Source organism: Cololabis saira, chromosome 2 (genome assembly GCF_033807715.1).
Source record: "Cololabis saira isolate AMF1-May2022 chromosome 2, fColSai1.1, whole genome shotgun sequence".
NCBI lineage: Eukaryota > Metazoa > Chordata > Actinopteri > Beloniformes > Belonidae > Cololabis > Cololabis saira.
Genome location: NC_084588.1, coordinates 8135309 through 8158687, shown reverse-complemented (window position 1 = coordinate 8158687; position 23379 = coordinate 8135309). Strand labels below are relative to the sequence as shown.

Sequence of the window (23379 nt, the reverse complement as noted above, 5' to 3'; positions counted from 1 at the left end):
GGAGTCTGCCCTGAGCTGGATCCTCACTGTTCCTGCCGGGGCTACATGAACCTGCGGTCTGCAGGAGGCTAATGACTGAGCAGGTATTCACTGGTCTTAATGAAGCACTTATCATGATGCCCAACTGTGACGAGCATGCGGTAATATAATAGTCGTGACGTGTCCAAGTCTCCCTCCAGCTGAGCATGAACAACCTCTCCCCATCTCTGAACCCTCCCCTGCAGCGTGGCTTCATAAATACAGCAGCATCTAGTCCTTTCAGTTGTTAGTCTTCCCCAGAGCAACCTCCACCCTCTCCTAGTTTAGACCTGGACCTTCACTGAACACCCATCATCTGCTCTATTAGATAGAGACACTGATTTACAGCCAGGCATGTTCTCCAAGAAGTCAGAGGAACCAGGATCCTGCTCATCGGACCCTGTGAGCTGCAAGCAGGTCAGCAAGGATGTGAGTATTACTAATGTTTCTGGCTTTGTGTTTCTTCAAAAAGACAAAAGATGCAACAGTTTTTAACTAGTCTGAGATTCCCTTTTGAAACTCTGCCAGCCGGTGAAGCTGAAGCGGCCTCTAGTATTAACATTTTAAAACTGTTATAGTCTCTTTTTTAATGATTAAACAGAATATCAGAAATGATAGTGGCTTCGTGCAGAAATTCATTTCAGCTTTAGTTGCAGTTAAACTAACTCTAACTAACACCAACTCAAGGCCAGTCGTCCACAGCGTCCTTTGGTTAAACTAATGCGGGCATTTAGCAACTGGAATAAAACTCTGCTGATCTTTCAGCGTTTAGGACTGGTTTCATACAAAAACAACGTAGAATGTGAGGCGTCATGTGTGAGGACGTTTCACAAGTACCGGTTCAGGGTCAGCTTTTTACACACAAGTATTAAATCATTCGTCCACTTCTATAACCATGTTAGTGACCACAGTGTATTATTACTATTATTATTATCATTATTATTATTAGCATTATTATTTACAACTGAAAAAGAAAGAACAAAGAACGTCTTTTTAATGTAAAGGTTACATATTAGGGCTTGTTCCTAGTTATTGGAAACTGTAAATATAACCTGAGATGAATAACACGCGACACATCACATATTGTTATTAATTCATTAATTGATTAAATAAAAACTAAGACAAAATGCATAAGAAATGGGTAAAAAAAACAAATGATGTGACCAAACACAAAGTGAATATCCATCCTGACTCAGGATGGGGCGTTTAGCTCCATAATGTAGGTGTGTTGTATATTTCTACCATTTACACTTAACAAGATATCTTGTTTTGCTGCTTTGCATCTGTTGTGGACATATTGCTGCTATGTTGCTGCTATAATGTAATCTTTAGGGCGAGAAAATAGTAGATCTGTCATCAAATGGCTGCTTTAACAAGAGTTTGCTTGCCTTAAATTTGAATCTGATGTTTTCAGATTAGCCCGGCTATCAAGCCAGACCTCAGTATGACTGTGCTTTAGGCTTTATGTCTGCAGGCTGCAACATGGAGGATCACTCTTCCAAGTAATTATTGAGTAATTATTGAGGGTTGAGGGAACTGGCTCACTGGGCTGTCCACAGCACCACGGTGAAATCTCTCCTGCCCCTGAAATGACCATCCACAATGGCTCTCTGAAGAAACTTACATACTGACCATTAATGCAACATATCGTTTAATAATAAAGAATTGCTGATTGAACTGAATCATCTTTGATGGAATGGGTCCTTACCTTTGGCTTCAAGACCATTTCAACCAGCTCCACCAGACCCCCATGACCCTGAGTGGGAAGAAGCCCCTATACCTGATCTATACCTGAAGCATGGTTGCTTTTGTTTTTTTTTTGCCATTAAAACAAATATTGGTGCCAAATTAGCCCTCACTTTTATGGGGAGCTATTATGGCTACACATCGGGCAATCAAAGTTAATATGCTAAAGACTCTTTGATATAAATTCTGTTTAAAAGGCACTATTTTTTAACACGAGATGAACGCTCCCACGTTTCAGCAGATATGACCAAGCTGTAGTTTCGAGGAACAAGAAGGAGCGTAACGGCCTTAATAATAGACTGTACTGATGCAGGAAGCATGGTTATGTGGCACATTTTCCCCCATAGACTGTATTTATTTTTTATTTAACCTTTATTTACCCAGGCAAGCAATTTAAGAACAAATTCTTAAACAAATTCTTAAAATTCTGCAGGGCTGCTGGCGGATGTTTACTGCAGAACATCCCTCTTCACACGTAAATCAGACACTAGAGTCGTTGGGTTAGCATAGACTGGCTGAGTTAACTGTCAATCAAAAGGCTGGGCTTCATATCATAAATAAATGTGTTTATTAAATTCACCTGACGTAATTGGGAAAGAATTACCCCAATCAGAGTTGTCATGGGTGTAAAATCAAACTATACACACCAGGCAGTTTCTTAAAAACTGCTTCAAAACATGTTTCATTGGATTCTGGGATAGAATCACAGATCAATAGTTTGCCCTCTCCAGACTTTCCATTATTCCTTATTAAAAGATGTAATTGATTGACAGCCCTAATGTGTATAGGTGTATAAATGTACATCTGAATGTGTGCACGTATATTTTACACACGCTATATTTGAATAATGGTCTGCTCTGCATAATTTTCAAATGTATTGTTTCCTTATTTGAAGTATATCAAACTAAAAGAAACTGGTTGATGCTCCCACAACCTATAATCCCCTTACTGTACTTCCCAAACAAGGAAGCCTCCAGAAGACTGGGGGACAGCGGCAGCGCCGCGGGCGGGCGGCCCAACCGCTCTGGGAAGGTCAGCTCCACTATCATCTTCACCCTGAAGAATGAAGTGGGCGGCCTCGTGAAGGCTCTCAAGCTTTTCCAGGTACGTGGTTATTAAAAGTATGATTTACTAAACGTAGATCAATCGCCTAAGTGCTTTATTACACACGCTATATTACACACGGGTCCATTTTCATTGCTACGCCGATGACACGGATCTATATCTCCTCCAAACCCACTGCTACTATTCCTCCCAATTCCCCAACCAACTGTCCGGATGAAATCAATACGTCGATGAGCAAAGATTTTCTAAAACTCAACGGCAATAAAACAGAGGCTCTCCTAATCGGCTCCAAATCCACCCTCACCAAGTCACAACCCCCTCCTGCTCCACCCATCATCATCGACGGCTTCCCGGTACCCTTCTCCTCCCAAGTCAAGAGCCATGGCATCATCCTGGACAGCAGCCTTTCATTTGCACCTCATATTTACAACATCACCCGGACTGCATTCTTCCACCTCCGCAACATCTCCAGACTCCGTCCAGCACTGTCCAAGTCCAGCACTGTCCCAGTCCAGCACTGTCCCAGTCCAGCACTGAAATCCTGGTCCACTCTTTCATCACATCCCGTATCGATTGCTGCAACACTCTCCTCACTGGCCTCCCTACCAAACTCACCAACAGATTGCAACTCATTCAGAACTCGGCCGTCCAGATCCTCACCCGCACCAAGTCATCTGACCACATCACCCCCCTTCTTATCCAACTCCACTGGCTCCCAGTCCACTACCAGTCCACTAGCACAGTGTTTCCCAACCCTGGTCCTCAAAGCCCACTGTCCTGCATGTTTTAGATGTTTCCCTTCATCAGCACACTTGATTCTAATAATGGTGCTAATTAGCTTGTCATCAAGGCCTGCACATTTCTGTTGATGACACAGCCACTTGTATCACGATGTGCTGAAGCAGGGAAACATCTAAAACATGCAGGACAGTGGGCCTCAAGGACCAGGGTTGGGAAACACTGCACTACCAGTCCACCACCAGTCCACCACCAGTCCACTACCGCATCATCTACAAAAACCTCCTCCTCACCTACAAAGCCCTCCACAACCAGCTCCCACTGACCTCTGTGACCTCCTACATCAGGGGTGGCCAACCCTGGTCCTCGAGAGCCACACTCCTGCATGTTTTAGATGTTACCCTGCTTCAGCACACCTGATTCTAATTAATGGTCCTAATTAGCTTGTCATCAAGGTCTGCACAATTCTGTTGATGACACAGGTACTTGTATCATGGTGTGTTGAAGCAGAGTAGCATCTAAAACATGCAGGAGTGTGGCTCTAAAGGACCAGGGTTGGCCACCCCTGTCCTACATGAGTACACTCCCTCCCCGCCCTCCGCTCAACCTCGGCTGGACTTCTCAACACTCCTACTTCACCCTCAGCACCATGGGTGCCCCATGGGTGCCCGAGCCTTCAGTTGCTCGGCACCCAGACTCTGGAACTCCCTCCCCCCACACATAAAACAGACAGACTCCATCACAACATTCAAAACCCAACTCAAAACTCACCTGTTCAAACTCGCTACACTCCACCAGTTTGTTTTACTTATTGGTCTATGTACTTTTTTATGCTGTCTGTTGCTGCTTTTTTGTATTAATTGTATTTTAAAGGGGACCTATTATGAAAAACAGGTTTTTTCTTGCTTTAACATATATAAAGTGGTCTCCCCTCAGCCTGCCAACTCAGAGAAGGAGGAAAGAAACCAAATTCTGCAGTGTCTGTACAGCCGCCCGGATGAGCCGTCCAGTGTGATGTGGCTTCTAGGAGCCGTTCAGATTCTGCTCCCTTTCGTTACGTAACGACGGAGCGATTTACATAGGTTGGCCTCCGATGCGTGAAACCACAACCACAACTAACTCTGGCCGGAACAACAACAACTAACTCCTCCGGCCGGAGCTTCTGCCATTTTTTCGTAGCGGTGTATCGTGTCATTCAGGCAGCCAATCAGCACAGAGCCTCATTATCATAGCCCCGCCCACTCAGAATCCTGCATAGATAATGAGGTTAGAGAATGGGAAGATAAAGACATGGCTCAAAGGCTGAATTTCTAATTTATTTTACAAAAACAATCAAAAGCTTGTTTTTAAGACATTCAAGGCCTGTTTAAAATAGGTATTAGATGCCATAATAGGTCCCCTTTAACTTATAAAATGTATGTTTCTAACTATATCTCCTGTAAGGTGACCTTGGGTGACCTGAAAGATGCCTCTAAATAAAATGAATTATTATTATTATTATTGTTTGCAGATGGAGCTGGCTTATGAAGGTGCACATTTGATTCTGTTGCAAATGTGTTGTTTCAGGAAAAACACGTCAACCTCGTTCACATTGAGTCTCGCAAGTCCAAACGACGCGATTCGGACTTTGAGATCTTCGTGGACTGTAACACGGAGCACGAGCAGCTGAAGGAGCTGACTCAGCTGCTGAACAAGTACACCAACATCGTGGAGATCAGCCCGATGGACGGCTCCACCCTGCCTGGTGACGGTAGGCCCCCCCGACCTCTGAACACACATGAATATGTCAGACACACCAGTAAGTCTCTAATGTGACCGTTATTTCAGACGCCGGTGATGTGCCCTGGTTCCCCAAGAAGATCTCTGATCTGGACCTTTGTGCACACAAGGTGTTGATGTACGGCTCGGAGTTAGACGCAGATCATCCGGTGTGTAAGACCAAGGTCGTGCTGTTTACATCCCATATCTGTGGCTTGCTCACTCCTCTTATCACTTAACCTTATCTTCAATATCAGAAATCGTTTTTGGCTTTAAAAAAAACATAAAAGAAAGATACGGAAGCGTATTGCATTCACTTGAGAAAAAAAACTGCTCTGTTTTTCTGAATTAATGAGATAATTATCTCAGAATTCCGAGAAAAGTTTTAATAAAACAAAAATCTGCCCTTTTTTCTGAATTAACAAGTTAATTATCTAAGAATTCCGAGAAAAGTTTTAATGAAAAACAAAAATAATCTGTTCTGTTTTTCTGAATTATCAAGATAATTACCGGTATCTCAGAATTCTGAGAAAAGTTTTAATGAAAAAAAAAACTGTTCTGTTTTTCTGTATTAACGAGATAATTATATCACAATTCTGAGAAAAGTTTTAATGAAAAAAAAAATCGGCTCTGTTTTTCTGATATAATTATCTCATTAATTCAGAAAAACAGAGCAGTTTTTTTTCTCAAGTGAATGCAATACGCTTCCGTAGAAAGAGACTGATGCAACTCTTTTTTTTCTTTTTTCTTCCAGGGATTCAAAGACAATATATACCGTAAAAGAAGAAAACACTTCTCTGACTTGGCTTTAAACTTCAAACAGTAAGTTTTAATATAACGTCGGTAAAGATGACTTTAACAGAAGTTAAATCAAGAGGTTGTTGATCAATGACGTAAATGACCGAGAAACATTTACAGAAACATTTTCCTACATAAACACAAACGTTTCAGACTCTTTTCTCACGACCTTCAAAGTGATGTTGCTGTGTGTCACTCGTCAGTTTCACCTGACGACCCGGGACTCGGCTGCTGAGAGCAAACCCAGTGAAAACAGAGCAGCTCTCTGTGTTTGGACCAAACTCCCAGTGTAGAAACCAATCAGCCACGTCGGACCTTCAGATCCGTGCTGCTGCGGTTCCTCTGACGGAGATTTCCGTTTGAAGTTTTCCTCCTGGGAGTAATTTTAACTTCTGGGTTGAAATGGGGCAATAATGGCGTCATGAATGTGGTGGCCTGCAGGGACTTTAGCTGTGACTGGATATTCACAGGTGTTCACTTTGATCCTGCACATTTACAGACGTCACTACGTTCCAACAGAATGAAACAAAGCAGATGTCATTGCAGGAACATGTGAGCTAAAAACTAAAGCCCAGTGTTATTACTACAAGACAGGCCTCAGTTTCACTTATTTTAAGTAAAAATTATGATTTTTCTACTTGTTTTGGATCATGCTGATTGTGGTTAGACGGGTCATGTGTGTTTGACTGATGAGTGCGTCGCTGTATTGATTGACCTCTATTGTTTAGTCGCTGTGATGATTGTCTTTTCTTCGTAGAGAGGTTTTTTTGTTTTTTTTAAGTTGGATAATTAAGGCAGTGTGTGAAGCTGCTGTTGAATGGGGAGGATGCTGCCATGTGACAACCGCTTGATTGATCACTGCATTCAGAGATGACCTACTGCGTTATTAAAGGAGCAGTCTGGAGGTATAACAACCCCAGCTCTGTTCTTACATGGTGACGATTGTAAACGTCTCCTGGGTATGGGCGGGAGCAAGCCGGTTCAGCATGAGGACCCAAAGATTTTAAAGAAAAAGAGGGTTTGATTCCCAAAAGAACTTTTTAAGAAATGGGCCCTTAGAAGAGGTCAAATATAGAAACTGAACATTAACAGCCACCACACTGAAACAAAACCAGACTGACCTACAGTAACTGAACAAACACACACAAGGAACTTAAATACTGGCTGACCAGACCAGTGACACACAGGGGTAAAACACTAAACATTGTTAACAAATAACCTACACAAACAGTGAGGTACTTGCTCTAACTTAATTCCTAAATACAAAATTAGACTTATGAACTTAAATTATAGTGAATATTTACACAAAACAACCCATGATGTAGCTGCCCTTGGTCTCCAACACCCCTCAGCCGTGGCTCACCGCAGCAATAAACCCTTCAATGTCATTCGGCGGATGAAGAGCTCATGGAGATTGCTGTTGAAAGTATTACCTGTGTTTTAAACAGGTTAAAACATAAATACAGTAGTTACCATCTGAAGAGGATAAAAAAAACACATTATGCCGGAATTATTAACAATATTTACCCAGCTGCAACATGATAACCCTCAAATACATCGATAATGCTGGCTGGAACGTGCAGGTGAGAGTAGGGTTGCCAACCGTCCCTTGAAAAACAGAATCTTCCCATATTTATAAACTAAAGTACGTCCCGTATTGAGCTGAAAAGGAACGCACTTTGTCCCGTATTACTGTGAGAGTCAGAAAATAGTCATAAAATGCCAATGGAAAATGGCATTGAGCTGTTGAGTTCATACATTTTCTACAGACTTTCTGTTTGTACTTTTGTTATTGCACTAAAAATGTGCACTATTACAGAATGGATGTTCTGCTTTCTTTCTATTGTTTTATATTAGTTCATACAATTTTAAGTTAAGCAGGACAGGTTTCTGTTTCAGAAAGATACTTATTTTATTCAGTTCATTTTGTAATTTTGTATTAAAGTGACACAGCAAAAAAACCAGGGTTTACGGCTGTGTATACCCCCGGTATTTCAGGTGCTAGCACGGGAATTTATGTAAGGTAAACCAGCCGAAAACGAAAAATTTTCCCGGTCCGGAAACACCCGTATTGTACTGGGACCTCCTGCTGTGTTTGGAGTAGCCAGCTCAGCAGGGTGCCATGCTGGCTATTGTCAATCGCCAGCATGGCAACCCTCACTCCCCAACCCCCCCCAAGCCCCATCCCCCCAACCCCCCCCAAGCACAGCAACCTCTACTGGTGCAAAAGAAAATTGCACCCGAGAGGATTACTGCAAGCTACCTGCAGTTTACCAGGCTACAAATACATGCACATTTCAGAAATCAAATAAGCAACCACCTCAGTACAAGTAAATGTATTTATTGCAGAAAATTAAAACACAGTATTCCAAAAAGTTCAGTGTGTGTCCACATGAAAAAAACAAAAAAGGCACTTTTCTCCCACAAAGAGATCAAAACTTAGTCCAGTCAGTGAGCACTTTTCTCTCTTGCAGTTTTTTTTTTTTTTACAGTTTGATCTGAATGGCCCCTGCTCCTCTACCAAACAGGTCAACTTAAGAGTTTAACAGAGCTAAAAACGAGCCATTGTCTCCCAGTGGCGCCGCCCGTTGCGTGGCACCGCTCTGCCCCAGTGACTGTCGCTGCCGCAGCGGGAATCTGTACACATCTAGCCCTGGAGGCCAGCAACTGCAAAATATAGAGTAGCAATTAAAATGTGTATAATTTTTACCAATATTCAATTAACACTAAATTAAAAACATCTCAGTTCCGTATACTGTAACTCACTAACTCAAATATTGCTGTAACTTACCCTTGTTTTCCGTTGTCTAGTCTTCATTGCATTGTTTAATTTCTTTTTCTGGGGAGCATTTTCTGGCTGATCGAGACGATGGCTCCTTTTCAAAGACTCAAAATAAGTCTTGCAAGCAGCTAAAGCACAAGCAAAAATACAATTAGAATTTAATTAGTTTCAATATCTATTCAAAACAATTCTAAAAGAACAAGGATGGATGTGCCTTTCTTTTTACCTGTTATCACGTCGCTGTCTGTGTCAGGAAAAGCAATGCCGACCTGCTCCAACATGTATGTCGTAACTGCAAGGTTATGTGGAGAATTGATACTGTTGGGAAAGAGAGGAGCCATGTTAGTTGATTAAAAACAAACTCAAACCCCAAAGCAACCTTTTATTTATTTTTTGTGTGGAGAAAATAGATCTAGATCACACGTGACTACACTGAGCACACGTGACTGTCTGTTACCCGTTGCCACAGCCACACATGTTTCAACAATTTCTTTCCTAATGCCGTTTATTCATTTATTTTTCATTTTGCTGTGGTAAATTACAGTGATTACAAACAAAAAACATATATTTACCCTTGTTTTGGATCCACTTTCATAGTGTTGTTTTCAGAATTGTGTAAATGTCTTACAGCCTCCTGTATAGATTAATAATACAAAGTTAGTGTGATTCTAAAAGTATTTAAGCATTATTGCCTCCTGTGGACACGCAGTTAAATGTAAAAGGAATTGTGCACAGTCCTTATAGTCATAAGCAAACTTACTTACAGCAACGCGTGTGTTCTTTGCTCTTTTAATCCGTTTTGCGGGTGTGGAATCAACAATGGAGCTGCAACTTTCAACACGATCAGAGTTCTTCACTTCCTCGTCCAGTAGTTCAAATCTGCCGTCCATGTCTTGTAGTGTGCGCTCTGATTTGGATAAAAGCCCAAGGACCGTTTATGCGACATGTTTTACAACAACGCAGCAGTATCTCCTCAAAAGCAAAAAAAGTTCTACCGGGCGGGAGCAAAACAAACTAACTAGGAAAAACTTAAAAGCCCCCTGCAACTCTCAACGCTGTGAGACAGAAACCAATGACATTACTGAATCAATTCTTAGCCACACCCCCGCAATAACATAAAGGCCCTATCTCCATTTGCTATTCACGTGGGCCAATTGGGCATAGACAGGTTGGGGGAGTTTGAATGGTAACTCACAGAAGTATTGATGGCCGTTTGATGGCTCTTGTGTGATGGCTCCTTTTTAAACAAAGGCCTTAAAGATCCCCTGCTGTTCCTCTACCCGTGGCAACAAAGTGGGGTCAGTAAACTCCCGATTACAGCTCAGAAATGGCCGCATTTCACAGTAAACTTCTTTCACCAGTAAATTCCCAATAACATCCACACACACCCAGCAAACACAAACATTACCGGTTAAATGGTATGTCAGCATATTCCCATAAACTCATCTTTTCGTGCTGTGTGAATTGCTGGATAATAATTTGTTTTCCATGTGTTCATGTCATTCAAAAATATGCATCCAATTCAACTCAGGTTCGAGTCAAATAGTTAAAAAATCGTTTCACTCACAAGAAAAGGGGCTAAAAAAATTCACTACGCCAGGAAAGGTGAAGGCAATCGGGTCGGCCGGCCCCGACGATGAGGTGTCCATTATTTTACAGGGAGTTGGCAACCCTGGGTGAGAGAGACTCAGCTGGCTTTTTCCTGAATTTACACATGCAGATGCTCTCTGAGAACAGAGTACGGGGGTGGGGGGGGGGGCGGGGGGGGTTACCTGTTTGTGCAGTGGGATGTTGCTCCCTAACAGGCTTCCTGTCAGGATGCCTCGTCGGTAGCGATCTGAACATCACGTTACAGTCCGATGCGTGCAGGAAATCTGAGCCGGGGATATGAGTGGACTTGACCCTCATTTGGTCTTCTCACACGACTTTGAAGAAGTAATATCTGCCTGTTCATCCAGGACATACTCCCGGACTCAGGGGTCTCCAGTACTGGCCCCATATGAGACACATTCCTTTGCCTGATTGGGTTGTTGAGGAACATAAATGTTCCTGAGGCTTTGAAACCATTGTGGCCAGTGTGGATGGACCAGGACTACGCTATGCTGGACTGTGACTGGACCACTGACTGGAGAAATGATAACAGAGATCGACAGACTTCTAGAGTTGGAGGTCTACAGACCTGACAGTTTTGAATCTTCAGGAACTTTGGCTGCAAGCATTCAATATGGACTTCCATCTCTTTTGTTTTTTAAATGACCCTGTTGTGACATCAGCGTGTCTCTGTGGTCTGCTGGGGCAGCAGCCTTTCAGCCCTGTGAGAGGCTGAGAGGCTGCCCCCGCGGTGAGCTAGAGGAGGATGAGAGTTAAAGCATCCCTGATAACCAACACACCCTCTGAAGGACTGTTTGGCATCCCTGACCAGTTCTTTCAGTGATTCATTACTGATACAGTTTGCTTGCTGTTTCTTTTTTCACCGCTTTATTGTTTTATGCCGCTGTAACGATGTGATGTGATTTAAGCCTCATCTAATCGTGTCATCTGCAGGTGAACGATCACTCCAGCTGTATTGCAGCTGATCTGTAAGAGTTACTCCCCGTGACCCATGCTTGTCCTTGTGGAATTTGTCTATTCTCAAAGGGAGAAGTCGGCGCAGTTTTGTAAAGGTTGTGTTTTCACCTGAGCAACATTGAGGCAGCAGCTTCACTGGATATGGACTCTCAGATACGGGAACTGAGTTGCCCCCCCCACCCACCACCAGCTGGTTCACCCCACGGAGGGTCCGGGGAGAGCTCGGTTAGATGAGGGCAGAAAGTCCTCCACTCCTCTCAGAATGTAAACAGTTGAACAGTCGTCCTTGGATCCGTGAAGCGTTGACACCAGAGCATTTCCTACTGTTGAAGATCAAACCGTCTGATCCGCTAAGCGGCTGACGTGAACGCTCTCAGGACTCGGAGGAGGCACCAGGACATGTCAAGGCCGGGTCAAAGCATATCTGCCTCAACTGCAGGATCACCAGTGGGAGTGGAATGCTGTCTCTCATCGCTGGAGATAAGTGGACAGAACAGCATCTAGCTCCGGGAAGAGTAGTGCAACTTTTCCAGACAGAATTCATGTGCCAGCTGCACATCAGGAGATTACGGAAGAGTATCAGGGCCATGCAGGAGAAAAAATAATTGAGAGGGGAAGATTTTTTTATTGTGCACTTCGAGAAAAAAGTCGAAATGTCAAGATTAATATTGAAATAAAATTTCAAGAAAAAAGTTGAAATGTTGAGATTAATGTTGAAATACAATTTCAAGAATAAAGTTGAATTTTCATGAATAAAGTCGAAATATTTGTCAAGGTTTGACATTCCCCCCAGCTTTCAGTTTCTGTTTTGTCCCGCCTGTGTCCCATCTGCCCTGATTGTGTCTGCACCTGTGTCTCGTCATGTCTCGTTATCCCCTGTGTATATCTGGTCTTGTCATCCCTTTGTTCCTGGTCGGACCGTACTGTTTGTTCCCCATGTTTCCTACCACGTTTTGCTCCTCAAGTTTTTTTTATGCCTTTTTTAGTTTGTCTTGATCCTGCTCTGCAGCGCTTTAGTTTGATTTTTGTTGGAATAAATCCTTTTTGTTTTTTGAGAACTCCTGCCTCCGGCCTCCTTCTCTCTCCTGCGTTTTGGTCCACACCTTATCCCCAGACGTGACAGAACGGTCCGACCATATATGGACCCAGCGAGAGAGTGGGTGTCCCTCTGGACTTCCCTCGAGGACAACAGGAGGATGCTGGAGGCCAATGGCAAGGCTATCCAGGCTCTGGAGCGACGACGACGGCGTCAGCCCCAGCTGGCCGCTGTTCCGGCGGTGGTCTCGGGCGCGTTGTCGGTGGTGGTCCCGGACGCATCAGCCCCTGCTCCGGTGATGGTCCTGGTTCCCCCGCAGTCGGCGCCCCGGACCCGGGTACCCCCGCAGCCGGCGCCCCGGACCCGGGTACCCCCGCAGCCGGCGCCCCGGACCCGGGTACCCCCGCAGCCGGCGCCCCGGACCCGGGCACCCACTCAGGCAGCTCCGAGGATCCTCTGCCCCCCGACACCGGTTCCCCGCATCCTGTCTGCCCCTGTTCCGGCTCCCCGCATCCTGTCAGTCCCCGTCGAGCCAAGTCAAGTCCCCGTTGAGCCCAGTCAAGTCCCCGTCGAGCCCAGTCAAGTCCCCGTTGAGCCCAGTCAAGTCCCCGTCGAGCCCAGTCAAGTCTCCGTCGAGCCCAGTCAAGTCTCCGTCGAGCCAAGTCAAGTCCCCGAGCCCAGCCAAGTCACGCCAAGAGTCCCCGTCACGCCAGCCAAGCCCCCCGCCAAGACCCACCCCAAGACCCAGGCCTAGGCCTCGGGGACGTCCCCCCGAGCTGTCTCGCCGGTCTGCCCAGTTTCCAGGATGGCCCCCGGAACGTTGGCCGTGTGTGCGCCTCCTCTAAAATATTATTTTTATTCATCATCACCTGGTTACCAACACCAATATGATGGGAGGGGGTCAGACATTTATCTTTACACAGAAACACGGGTTTCCTGCCAGAGAACATAAACAGGGAAGGGTCAGCGACTATCAGAATGGTGCGTGCTGCGGTGTCTAACTGCTAACTGCTGGTGTGTTTTTCAGTGGAACCCCCATCCCTCGGATAGAGTACACGGCGGAGGAGGTGCAGACCTGGGGCGTGGTGTTCAGGGAGCTGCACAAGCTCTACCCCAGCCACGCCTGCAAGGAGTATCTGAAGAACCTCCCGCTGCTGACCCAGTACTGTCAGTACAGTGAGGACAACATTCCTCAGCTGGAGGACGTCTCCAATTTCCTCAAGGGTAACTACCAAACTGCTGCCAGGGCTAGATTCCTGTTTCCTGCACCTGCCAAAGGGACGTTCATCAGTTAAACTAGATTATTCAGGCTCCCTATTTCAGGCAGCACACTGCCAGATGGCCGAGAGGGAATAATGCTGTAAAATACCAAAGGATGGATGTTTTCTGAGGCAGCTTGGTGGTTAGCACTGTTGCCTCACAGCAAGAAGGTTCCCGGTTCAACTCCCTGGCCCAGCAGGGTCTTTCTGTGTGGAGTTTGCATGTTCTCCCCGTGCTTGCGTGGGTTCCCTCCGGTTACTCCGGCTTCCTCCCACAGTCCAAAAACATGCATACTAGGTTGATTGAAGGGTTTTTCTCTAAAATTCTACACTGGTGGTTGCTCTCGCGGCAGGACGACATCCTGGTTTGTACGACTAGATTGTTTAGCTGAGTTCTCTTCTTTAGGTGAAGACAAAGAAGAGAAACAGATGTTTTAAAACAAATAGGTTCCATCCTGTTTTTCTCAAAGTTTTAGTGATCTTAGGTCTTTGCTGAGTTAGCATCTCAAGTAAGAAACAATCAGCAGGATATATATGGCCGAAAGTGTGACATGTTTAGGTTTCTTTAACCACAGATGTTTTCACAGATACGGTTCAACATCCGCACATACTGTATAACATAAATAACACCTCCTTTTTCAGTATAAATAGGGCTGGATCGATGACCACAGGGTGCATTTTCTCTCCTACCTTTGTGGTTTGAGAAAAGTGAACCTCCGTCTGGAAAATATTGTGGTGGTTGTCTGTATATGTGGCCCTGTGATGGACTGGTGACCTGTCCAGGGGGAACCCCTGCCTCTCACCTGAAATTAGCTGGAATACTGTAGGTTCCATCAGACTCCCGTGACCCTGCCAAGGATAAAGTGGGCATAAAAAATGGATGGATGTTTTCTGAGGCCTTCTATCAGTATTTTTGTAGAAGAAGAGAGAGGGAAATGTTTGGGTCCATCATGTTGATCCCCCATGTTCAAAATGAATATTTGACCACTGTTTTAGGGTGCTTTCACACCTGTCCCGTTTGCAGCAGCTGTTCCGAAACAGGGAGTGTTTCCTCCTAAAGATCGGTTGGTTTTGGTATATGTGAACACAGCAATCGCGCTCGGATGCGGGACAAAACAAACGAGCCGAGATCCTAGGAGAGGTTAGTGTTAGGTTCTCGCTTCCATTCCAGACCTGGAGCGGTTCGTTTGCAGTGAGAACATAATCCACACAGCAACCGGCACAACTCACTCATAACTCGCTCACGATGCTCCATAGTTGTTGTTTTTCCTGGGGTACTGAAGAGGAAACTCCTTCCGCGTTCATTTCTGACCAATGAGAGAACAGTTGGTTCATGGCATTTGTTAACAGTTTTGAACCACTACAGACGGTTGCCTTGTGAACACAAACGCCACAAACGAAAAACGAAACAACTGTATCGATTTAGCCCCTGAATCGGAACAAAACAAACGGGCCACAGGTCTGAAAGCATCCTAAATGTGATTATGGACACAGACGAAAGCATCATCTTATATATTTCCATTAGGACGCCTTTATTCTATCATGACTTTCTCCCTTTAAAGAAACACTGTGAGGAATGAGAGTGCTGTGTGTTTTGCGGTACTAGAGCACTCGGGCTTCACAATCCGGCCGGTCGCAGGCTACCTCTCTCCCCGAGACTTCCTGGCCGGCCTGGCCTTCAGGGTTTTCCACTGCACCCAGTACGTCCGCCACGGCTCCGAGCCGTTATACACGCCCGAACCGTGAGTATGTGCACCTTTTCACTGAGTTCATGTCATCAACTCCTCACTGCTTGCAGATTTTCAGATGTTTACGTTGCATGCAGGGACACGTGCCACGAGCTGCTGGGCCACGTCCCGCTGCTGGCAGAGCCCAGCTTCGCCCAGTTCTCCCAGGAGATCGGTCTGGCATCACTCGGCGCCTCGGATGCTGCCGTGCAGAAACTGGCCACGGTGAGAGACGCATGTTTGTGCTTCGAGGCAGCAGCACCGATGAGAGAGATGCACACGTCGCTTTTCCACGGGTTCATTATTATTATTTCTTCTTTATTTCATTCATTAAAAGAAAAACAAAAAAGTTCAATATAATTACAACAAATCTCTTTTCTTGAATGAAAGGGAACAGAAAGAAGACTAAGCTTATTTTATCTGTCCCTTTTTCCTAAGAAATCAAATTTCAATTCATGTAATAATAAAAAAAATTAAATTACAAATTACACAATTTAAAAAAAAAAACACTTTCCAATAGACGTAATTTAAAAAAGAAAAACTGTCATCACGTTGATTTTGGTGGTATTGTGAGGTTGGGTGATTTAGGAAAGGGATAAATGGATTAATGTTGTTTTTTTCAAAGAAACTTGACTGTATTAAGTCACTTCGTTTTAGCTCCTGTTTCTGTTAAAACAGATGACTCAATTTGCCCTAAATTAAAAAAGTAGTTGATTGAAAAGAACAAAAAACTGAAATATGATGAATATATATTATAGCAGCAGTTCTCAAAGTACCGTCATCACATCCAGGAGTAAAGTAAAAGCAGCGCATGGCCATAATCCACATGTACAGCATTAACACAGCAGCCATTTATGTTTCTCCTACATCATTCACACTGCTTTATTTTACCCAGGAGGTCGAACATACAATATTGTGGTCAAACGATCATGAATAAGATTCAAGTGTCCAGACTGACTTCATTGCTTCTGTATATGCAGAGCAGCAAAACAACCAGGTGACTGTGGCACACTTATAAACTCAAACGTCACCCATTAAAACAGTCTTCAGAGCTGCTCCAAACAGATGAGCATTGTAACCTTATTGGCGAAAGTGAAAAATAAAGAACAGTGCGTACCACTAGAGGGAGCTTGCGTTCCTCTGCACCACAGGTTGAGAACAATTGAGTTATGGAGAATCCCACAAGTGGGAGCAGGTGATGGAAAATTGAGACGCTGTACGGCAGGAGAAGAGCAGTGAGAAGTGGAGGAGGCTTGACTCCTCCCTCCCTCCATCACACTGGGGAATGGGAGATCTCTGGCAGATGAGGTGGACGAGCTGGGAGCGCTGTCAAGAACAGAGTCCTGGGATTACAGGATTCCATGTTACAGCCACAGATTCTCCACTCCAGCGTCTCTCTGCTCGACTGGGCAGTGGGCACACATTTGGAGATGAGAGGCAGTGGAGCTGCAGAGCTCCTGGATGATCCAGGAGAGGCTACTGTAAAACATCCTGCCATCAGCTGGTGCCAGTTTAAAGTTATGATTAAATGCAACAAGCAGGGGCACAGGGAAAGAATGGAGTGCAAGGTCCAGCAGAACAATGTGCAAGATGAGCGTTCAGGAATGAAAAGAATGAAAAGAAGAGAGAGAAAGGTTTGAGGAAGAAGGAGGGCCAGATGGATGGAAACAATCTCAGCACCTCCTCTCCCTTCACTGTCACAACTCAACCGTCTTATCTCCCAGCTTGGTGGTGGATCTTGATGCTGCTGCATCGTCCTCGTCAACCACCTCAGAGACATTTAACGCAGAGACACGGCTCACCTGAGTAGATAACTGAGCACGTTATACGTATGCTGTAAAGGAAGGCCATCGCAGGGTTGTGTGGCGGCACATTTTCTGATGTCTTTTTTTTTTGTGATCAAATGTTTTTATTTATATTTCTTTTTTTTATATATATAAACGGGGGCATCCACAATGATGTCAAACAAACATTATACACATATTTTCACCCCCTTCCAAACCCACCCCTCCGGCCTAAGCATTCGATGAAAACAATTAATAATTAATAATAAGGAAAACAGAAAAAAAAGATAATATAACAATAAAAAACAAACAAAAAAACAAAAAAAAGGACAAAATAAAACAAAGGCAAAACATAATAACATCAAAAACCGGACAAGGAAAGCTGCAACAAGGTAGTCTATATCAATTTTAAATACATCTTTCAAGTTTGGCTTTAATTTGATCTGCTGCCATCTACCAAAATAAAATATTTAGTTGTTTTGCATTCTGGATTCGGGCTGTAGATATTTCCAGATAGATAATATCAAGAAAAGTCAAATACCAATGGGAGATGTTAAGCGTGTGTGGTGGTTTCCATCTTACTGCAATTATCGTTTTTGCTGCTGTTAGACCAGCAAGCAAAATTAGTTTTTGACATATTGAAGCATTAATTGTGGATAGATTATTTAAAATAAGTGTTTGAGGGTTTACTGGAATATTCTGTTCTGTTATCGAGGATAATGCAGTTGCAACCTGTTGCCAGAAGTTTGCAACAGGTTCCCAGACCATGTGCATGAAGGTTCTTGGTTTATTCTGAGAGCATCATGTACATAAAGAGCTAACCAGGATCTTCATGTGGTAAAGCTTGCAAGGTGTTAAATAAGTTCTGTGTAAAAATTGATAATGAATAAGCTGATGTCTTTTTAAAGATATTAATAATAATTATGCGTTTGCATTGTGCTGATTGGATGTTTTTATTTTTAGAAAGAACGTCTTCCAAAAATCACTCAAACCACGAATGTTCCTGCGGTTCTTAGGGGCCGACGCCGAGCCCCCGGGAGCCTTGGTGGCGTCCCGCCAGGCGGCTGAGCGGACTCATGTCACATTTCAAACCTGTTTGTTTTCAGTGTTATTTCTTCACAGTGGAGTTTGGCTTGTGCAAGCAGGACGGCAGGCTGAGGGCGTACGGTGCGGGACTCCTCTCCTCCGTCAGTGAACTCAAGGTGACGCTACTTCTGTTTCCAGCTACATCACTTCAGATTAAACAAGTGGAGTTAAAGATATTGGCAGTATTGATAATGATTGAAATAAATAACATCGATTGGTCCAAAGCTATGAAATCCATAATACCTTCTTACCCACACGTTTGTTATTAATCTGTGATGACCAATGATCCTTGTCTCGTCAGCATGCCCTGTCTGGCCGGGCCAACATTCTTCCCTTCGACCCCCAGCGTACATGCAATCAGGAGTGCATGATTACCACCTTCCAAGACGTTTATTTTGTTGCTGAAAGTTTTGAGGAAGCCAAGAACAAGATGAGGTGAGTAGAATTTGAGATCTCGTGAGATTAGTCCATCGACTTCCTCATCTTGTACCCGGCGCTGCAGGAAATTATCAGACACTTAAGGCTCATAATGAACATGATGAAACATTGTTCTTTCCACTTTAAGAGTTTCGAGGCGTGAAATCCAGTTTCATGTGTAAGTGCGGCTGCAGTGGATGTTAACACGCCCTTTCACACTTTCAGAGGGGCGTCTTGCACACGGCCCTCTTTAGGTCGTCCTGTGGAGTCTGATAAGGTTTGAGGACTGGGCTCTAACTGGGCCGATACAAGATTGTGATTGTAATTGTAAATGTACTTTATTTATATAGCCCTGTACAGCCATCTCTAGGTGAGCCAAAGTGCTTTACAGAATAAAACATACAGTCATAAAACAGAGCAAATTGCAAAAAGCAATTGAAAAAGGCTCGGCCCCCCCAGCGCTTGAATTTTGACCTGGGCACTTCCAACAACAGTTGGTTTGAGGATCTAAGCTCCTGCCAGGCTCACGCACCGTTAAAAACTCTGATAAATAGGGCGGGGCAAGGCCCTTGAGGGCTTTAAAACAAACATTAAAAGTTTAAAATCAATTCTAAAATGGACAGGAAGCCAATGGAGTGAATGGAGGACCGGAGTGATGTGCTCACGTCTTTTAGTGTCAGTTAAAAGACGGGCAGCTGCTTTCTGCACTAGTTGAAGGCTAATAGAGGACTTGGAGACGCTAACATATAGTGCATTACAATTGTCTCATCTCGAGCTGATTAGAGCGTGAACAGCTTTCTCCAGGTCGTGAAGATTTATAAAAGATTTCACTTTGGCTAGGAGGCGTAACTGATAAAAACTTGTCCTGACGACTTTATCAACTTGTGTAGCTGAAGTACCTAGAATAACCGAACAAATCAATCTAGAGAACTATTTACCTCATTATTTTCCTGACTAAAATGAAGAGAAAAGTGGAATCAACATAAATGGCAGCCCACCCTGACAAACTCAAGACCTACACCAGAGGGGGGAACCCTGGTTCCTGCATACGTCTCCCTTCATCAATCAGCTTCTCATCGAGCTCTGCACAAGTCTGTTAATGAATTGTCACTTGTATGGGGTGTGATGATGCAGGGAAACATGTAACCCAGCCCTGTTTTACACCGGATGTTTTACACCGGATGTTTTAAACCGGATGTTTTACACCGGGTGGTAGCGGTACCACAGGTTGGTTCAGAGGGGACAGAGATGTGAACGGGCCTCTGCTCCTCCAGCATCCCAGCCCTTTACCTTTTTCTCTCGACCACTTCATTAAGTATTTTTAATCTGTGCATTAATAACACAATTTTCATTAAATGCAGTAATGAATTAGAGCTCGGGATCGGTTCAAATTTCAAGAATCGATTTGATTTGGATTCTTAAGATTCAGAATCGATTATCACGCTTTGATTCAATCCGACTGGATTCGATTCCGATATCGATTTGGGTTAGTGTTATTAAAACAGTTTTTGGAGCTGTTGCATGAATTATATGACTGTAGTTCTGCAACATATTAATATTAGTATTATATTGAGATTCAACAGCAAGTATTAGCAGCTAATGATGCTGTAAGGACCAATCAGCTCCCAGAATACTGATAGAACTGCTTTCAGAAACATTGTGGGTCAGAATTATCAAACAGATCCAGGGCAGCAAACAGAGGACGGATGAAATTGGTTTTATTTTTTCCCATTTTTGGGAATTTGGCTTTTAGCATTTTATGCAAATGTAACCCCAAGACAGTATAAAAAGTAATGAAATATAGACAGTTTATGCAATTACAACTGAAAACTTTAATTTTTTCATACCTTTAAACATATTAAAAGGGAAAAACATGGCACGTGTTATGCTCGTGTCCAACAAAACATTCCTTTTTTTGGGCATAAACAAAAAAATACCTTAAGTTGTAATATAATGATGGGGAAAAAAAATCGATCTTTAGACATACAAATCGATTTTTAGTAATTAATATGAGAATAGATTTAGAATCGGAAAATCGATTTTTTTCAACACAGGCCTAATACATTTTTTTTTTAAATATTAAAAAATGATGATAGTCAGATGTTTTACTTCAAACTGCTTCAATGATCCGTACGTCGTACATGAATCAGAGGCTCCACGTTTAAAACTGGAAGTTCAGGCCATGCAGGTGATACTGGCCCCAGCAGGTTAATGTGATATCAGGATCATCATTTTGGAGTCAATAGTAGAGCTTTACTGGCGGCGTGAAGCGAGCCGAGGGAATCCTTTCTTCTTTTACTCTCTTCCATCTGCCTTTGATTCAGGGTTTTTCAAGATTAAAAAGATTGTCTTGTGTTTGTGTGCAGGGACTTTGCTAAGACCCTTCAGCGTCCGTTCACGGTGCACTACGAGCCGTACACCCAGAGCGTGGACGTCCTGGAGGACACCAGTAACATCAACAGCATGGTGAAAGACATCCGGCACGAGCTGGACATCGTAGAGGACGCCCTGAGCCGCCTCAGAACGCCTTTGAGAGACTAGGACAGCAACTCATGGACGTCTGTGGATTTCTATCATAAACGTGTCCTGAAATAATGATCCATTGATTCTGTGTCCTGTACATGCAGGTAGAAATAGTTTTGGGAAACTGTAATGAAAGAAGTGATTGTCCGTTTTAACCCTTAATGTTATTTTTTGCTGTTACCCACTGTTTACTTCCTCTAATCTTGCTTAGACTTCGCCCGGTTGTTGGATTTAAGCATTATAACATTAAAAAGGTTCAGTTTTGGACATTAACTACATGGTGCCCCCCCTCTGGGACGCTTTGAGAGCACTGCTTTCAAAGTGATGTATTGTAAGGCGTTCTTGTCCCTCGCTGTTCGGGGGGTTAACACTTTGATTTGAATTGATCCGAGACTCGGCTTCTGTCACCAGAGGGTTCTGCACAGTTATTCAGTATCGGTGTGCACAATTTAAAAAACGAACAAAGTTGCTTACAGTGCTGATGGGAGGTGATCCTGCTGCTAACAAGCTAACAAGTGTGACAACGAACATTAAAATATTCATCAAGAAATTACTTTTGTCTCAACATCTGATGACTATGAAGACAAACTCAAATGTAGACTGTACATGTATTTGTGAGTAAACCTTCCCCCAATAGGCTGATTAGACAAACTCTTGCATATTAAATCCCTACCTTTGTATGGACAATATTGTATGTAACAGTGTGATAATGGATCCTGGTGGGTTTAAAAAATACAAAGCCATCCCTTCAAAAGAAACAAAAACTATTGCATTATAAAGTCAACTAAGACATCTGTGATGTTTGGATATAGAGCATATATATACTGATGTTTGAAACTTTAGCGTTGGGACGACTGCCGTCAGACTGAAAACGGAAGATGCAAATGCCGTCGTTCCTGACTTCATTACAAGTAGGTGACAGAAAGTGTGTCTCATTAAAGCCTCTAATAAGATAATGAGACTTTAAATCGTCTGAGTCGTTGCTCGTATCGTCAGACCTTCTGTGTCTGTTGTTGCTTCATTTAATCTATTAATTAAATTAAAGTGTAAATGGTAGCTGTTGACTGAATCAGGCAGTGTCTTGTGCCGGAGGGGGAGCTGCTGGGTGAGTGGAGCCTCAGTGTTATAGATGCCTTTATTATTTTAAACTGCCTGCTCAAAAATAAAAATCAACTTCTGAATTTGACTTGGAGGTTTCTTATGTGTCCTGTGGCAGGCTCACACGAAGCACGTTTCATTTGGCAAACAAGCTATTGGACCTCTTCTCTGAGGAGCTTTCATTGCTAAACAACTGCGTGAAAAGACACATCCTGTGGTCTGAAAAGATGTGTCACTGTTTAGGAAAGGTGTAATCACTGGTTTGCATGACTGGTTTGCACCTGGTGGTGCCCCATAACCTTCCAAGAAATGTGGACAGAAAAAAGATGACTATCAAAGACACAAGTTTAATTAATGTAACCACAGAGAGTTCCCAACAATGAAACAGGAGTTTGCAAGAAGAAACCCGGAGGCATTGTGACTAAACAGCTGTGTAGCCTGAAAACTGTTTAGGTCAGGCCATTCAGTTTTCTAGACAGCACAAATACTACAAGCTGGAGCAATGGGGACTTTATTTTCCCTACTAAATGTTTTGATGTAGAGAAAATAATTAATTAATTGTCGATCTTGAATAATTAAGACGTAAGTCTCGTCAGTTGTGTGAAATAAGACCTGGAAACAGGCATTGTTGCATAGAATTCTCAAATTGGTTTAATTCACCGTACGAAGTGTTACAGATTACTTTTGTAATACTGTATTTGACCCGGTCTTTGTACGTCTTCTTGCCATTGTAACAATGAGATGTACCTGCTGCAACTACTTTTTAACAACTTGTGCTTTTTATCATTTTGCCTCTTTTCTTATCATTTTATTTGTTATTCACTGTTTAATTGTGTCTTGCCGCTTTTAATGTTGATGTAAAGCACTTTGAATTACCTTGTGTTGAATTGTGCTCTACAAATAAACTTGCCTTGCCTTGTGTCATTTTGCATTCCTACATCTTTCTCTGAGTATTTATTGTAGTTTACAGTCTTGC

General features: G+C 43.4%; 1 protein-coding gene across 2 annotated transcripts; it reads left to right on the top strand.

Annotated features, from left to right (window-relative positions):
* Positions 1–280: 280 nt before the first annotated feature.
* On the top strand, positions 281–23303 carry LOC133457766 (tryptophan 5-hydroxylase 1-like). 2 transcript variants are annotated; one of them, XM_061737105.1, is made up of 11 exons: positions 281–447; positions 2731–2868; positions 5134–5317; positions 5395–5495; positions 6080–6147; positions 13537–13733; positions 15375–15510; positions 15594–15720; positions 18386–18481; positions 18667–18800; positions 21149–23303. In XM_061737105.1, exons 1-11 carry the CDS (start codon positions 373–375, stop codon positions 21321–21323), a joined length of 1431 nt encoding a protein of 476 aa, XP_061593089.1. In that variant the 5' UTR covers positions 281–372; the 3' UTR covers positions 21324–23303. The 2 variants fall into 2 exon arrangements, with proteins under 2 accessions (XP_061593089.1, XP_061593082.1); XM_061737098.1 differs by having other exon boundaries at positions 5395–5510.
* Positions 23304–23379: the final 76 nt, after the last annotated feature.

Coding starts and splice junctions, on each gene's coding strand:
- LOC133457766 (XM_061737098.1), top strand. CDS start 373: ATGTTCTCCAAGAAGTCAGAGGAACCAGGATCCTGCTCATCGGACCCT. Junction 13,734..15,374: donor CGTCTCCAATTTCCTCAAGG/GTAACTACCAAA, acceptor TTGCGGTACTAG/AGCACTCGGGCTTCACAATC. Junction 18,482..18,666: donor CCTCCGTCAGTGAACTCAAG/GTGACGCTACTT, acceptor TTGTCTCGTCAG/CATGCCCTGTCTGGCCGGGC.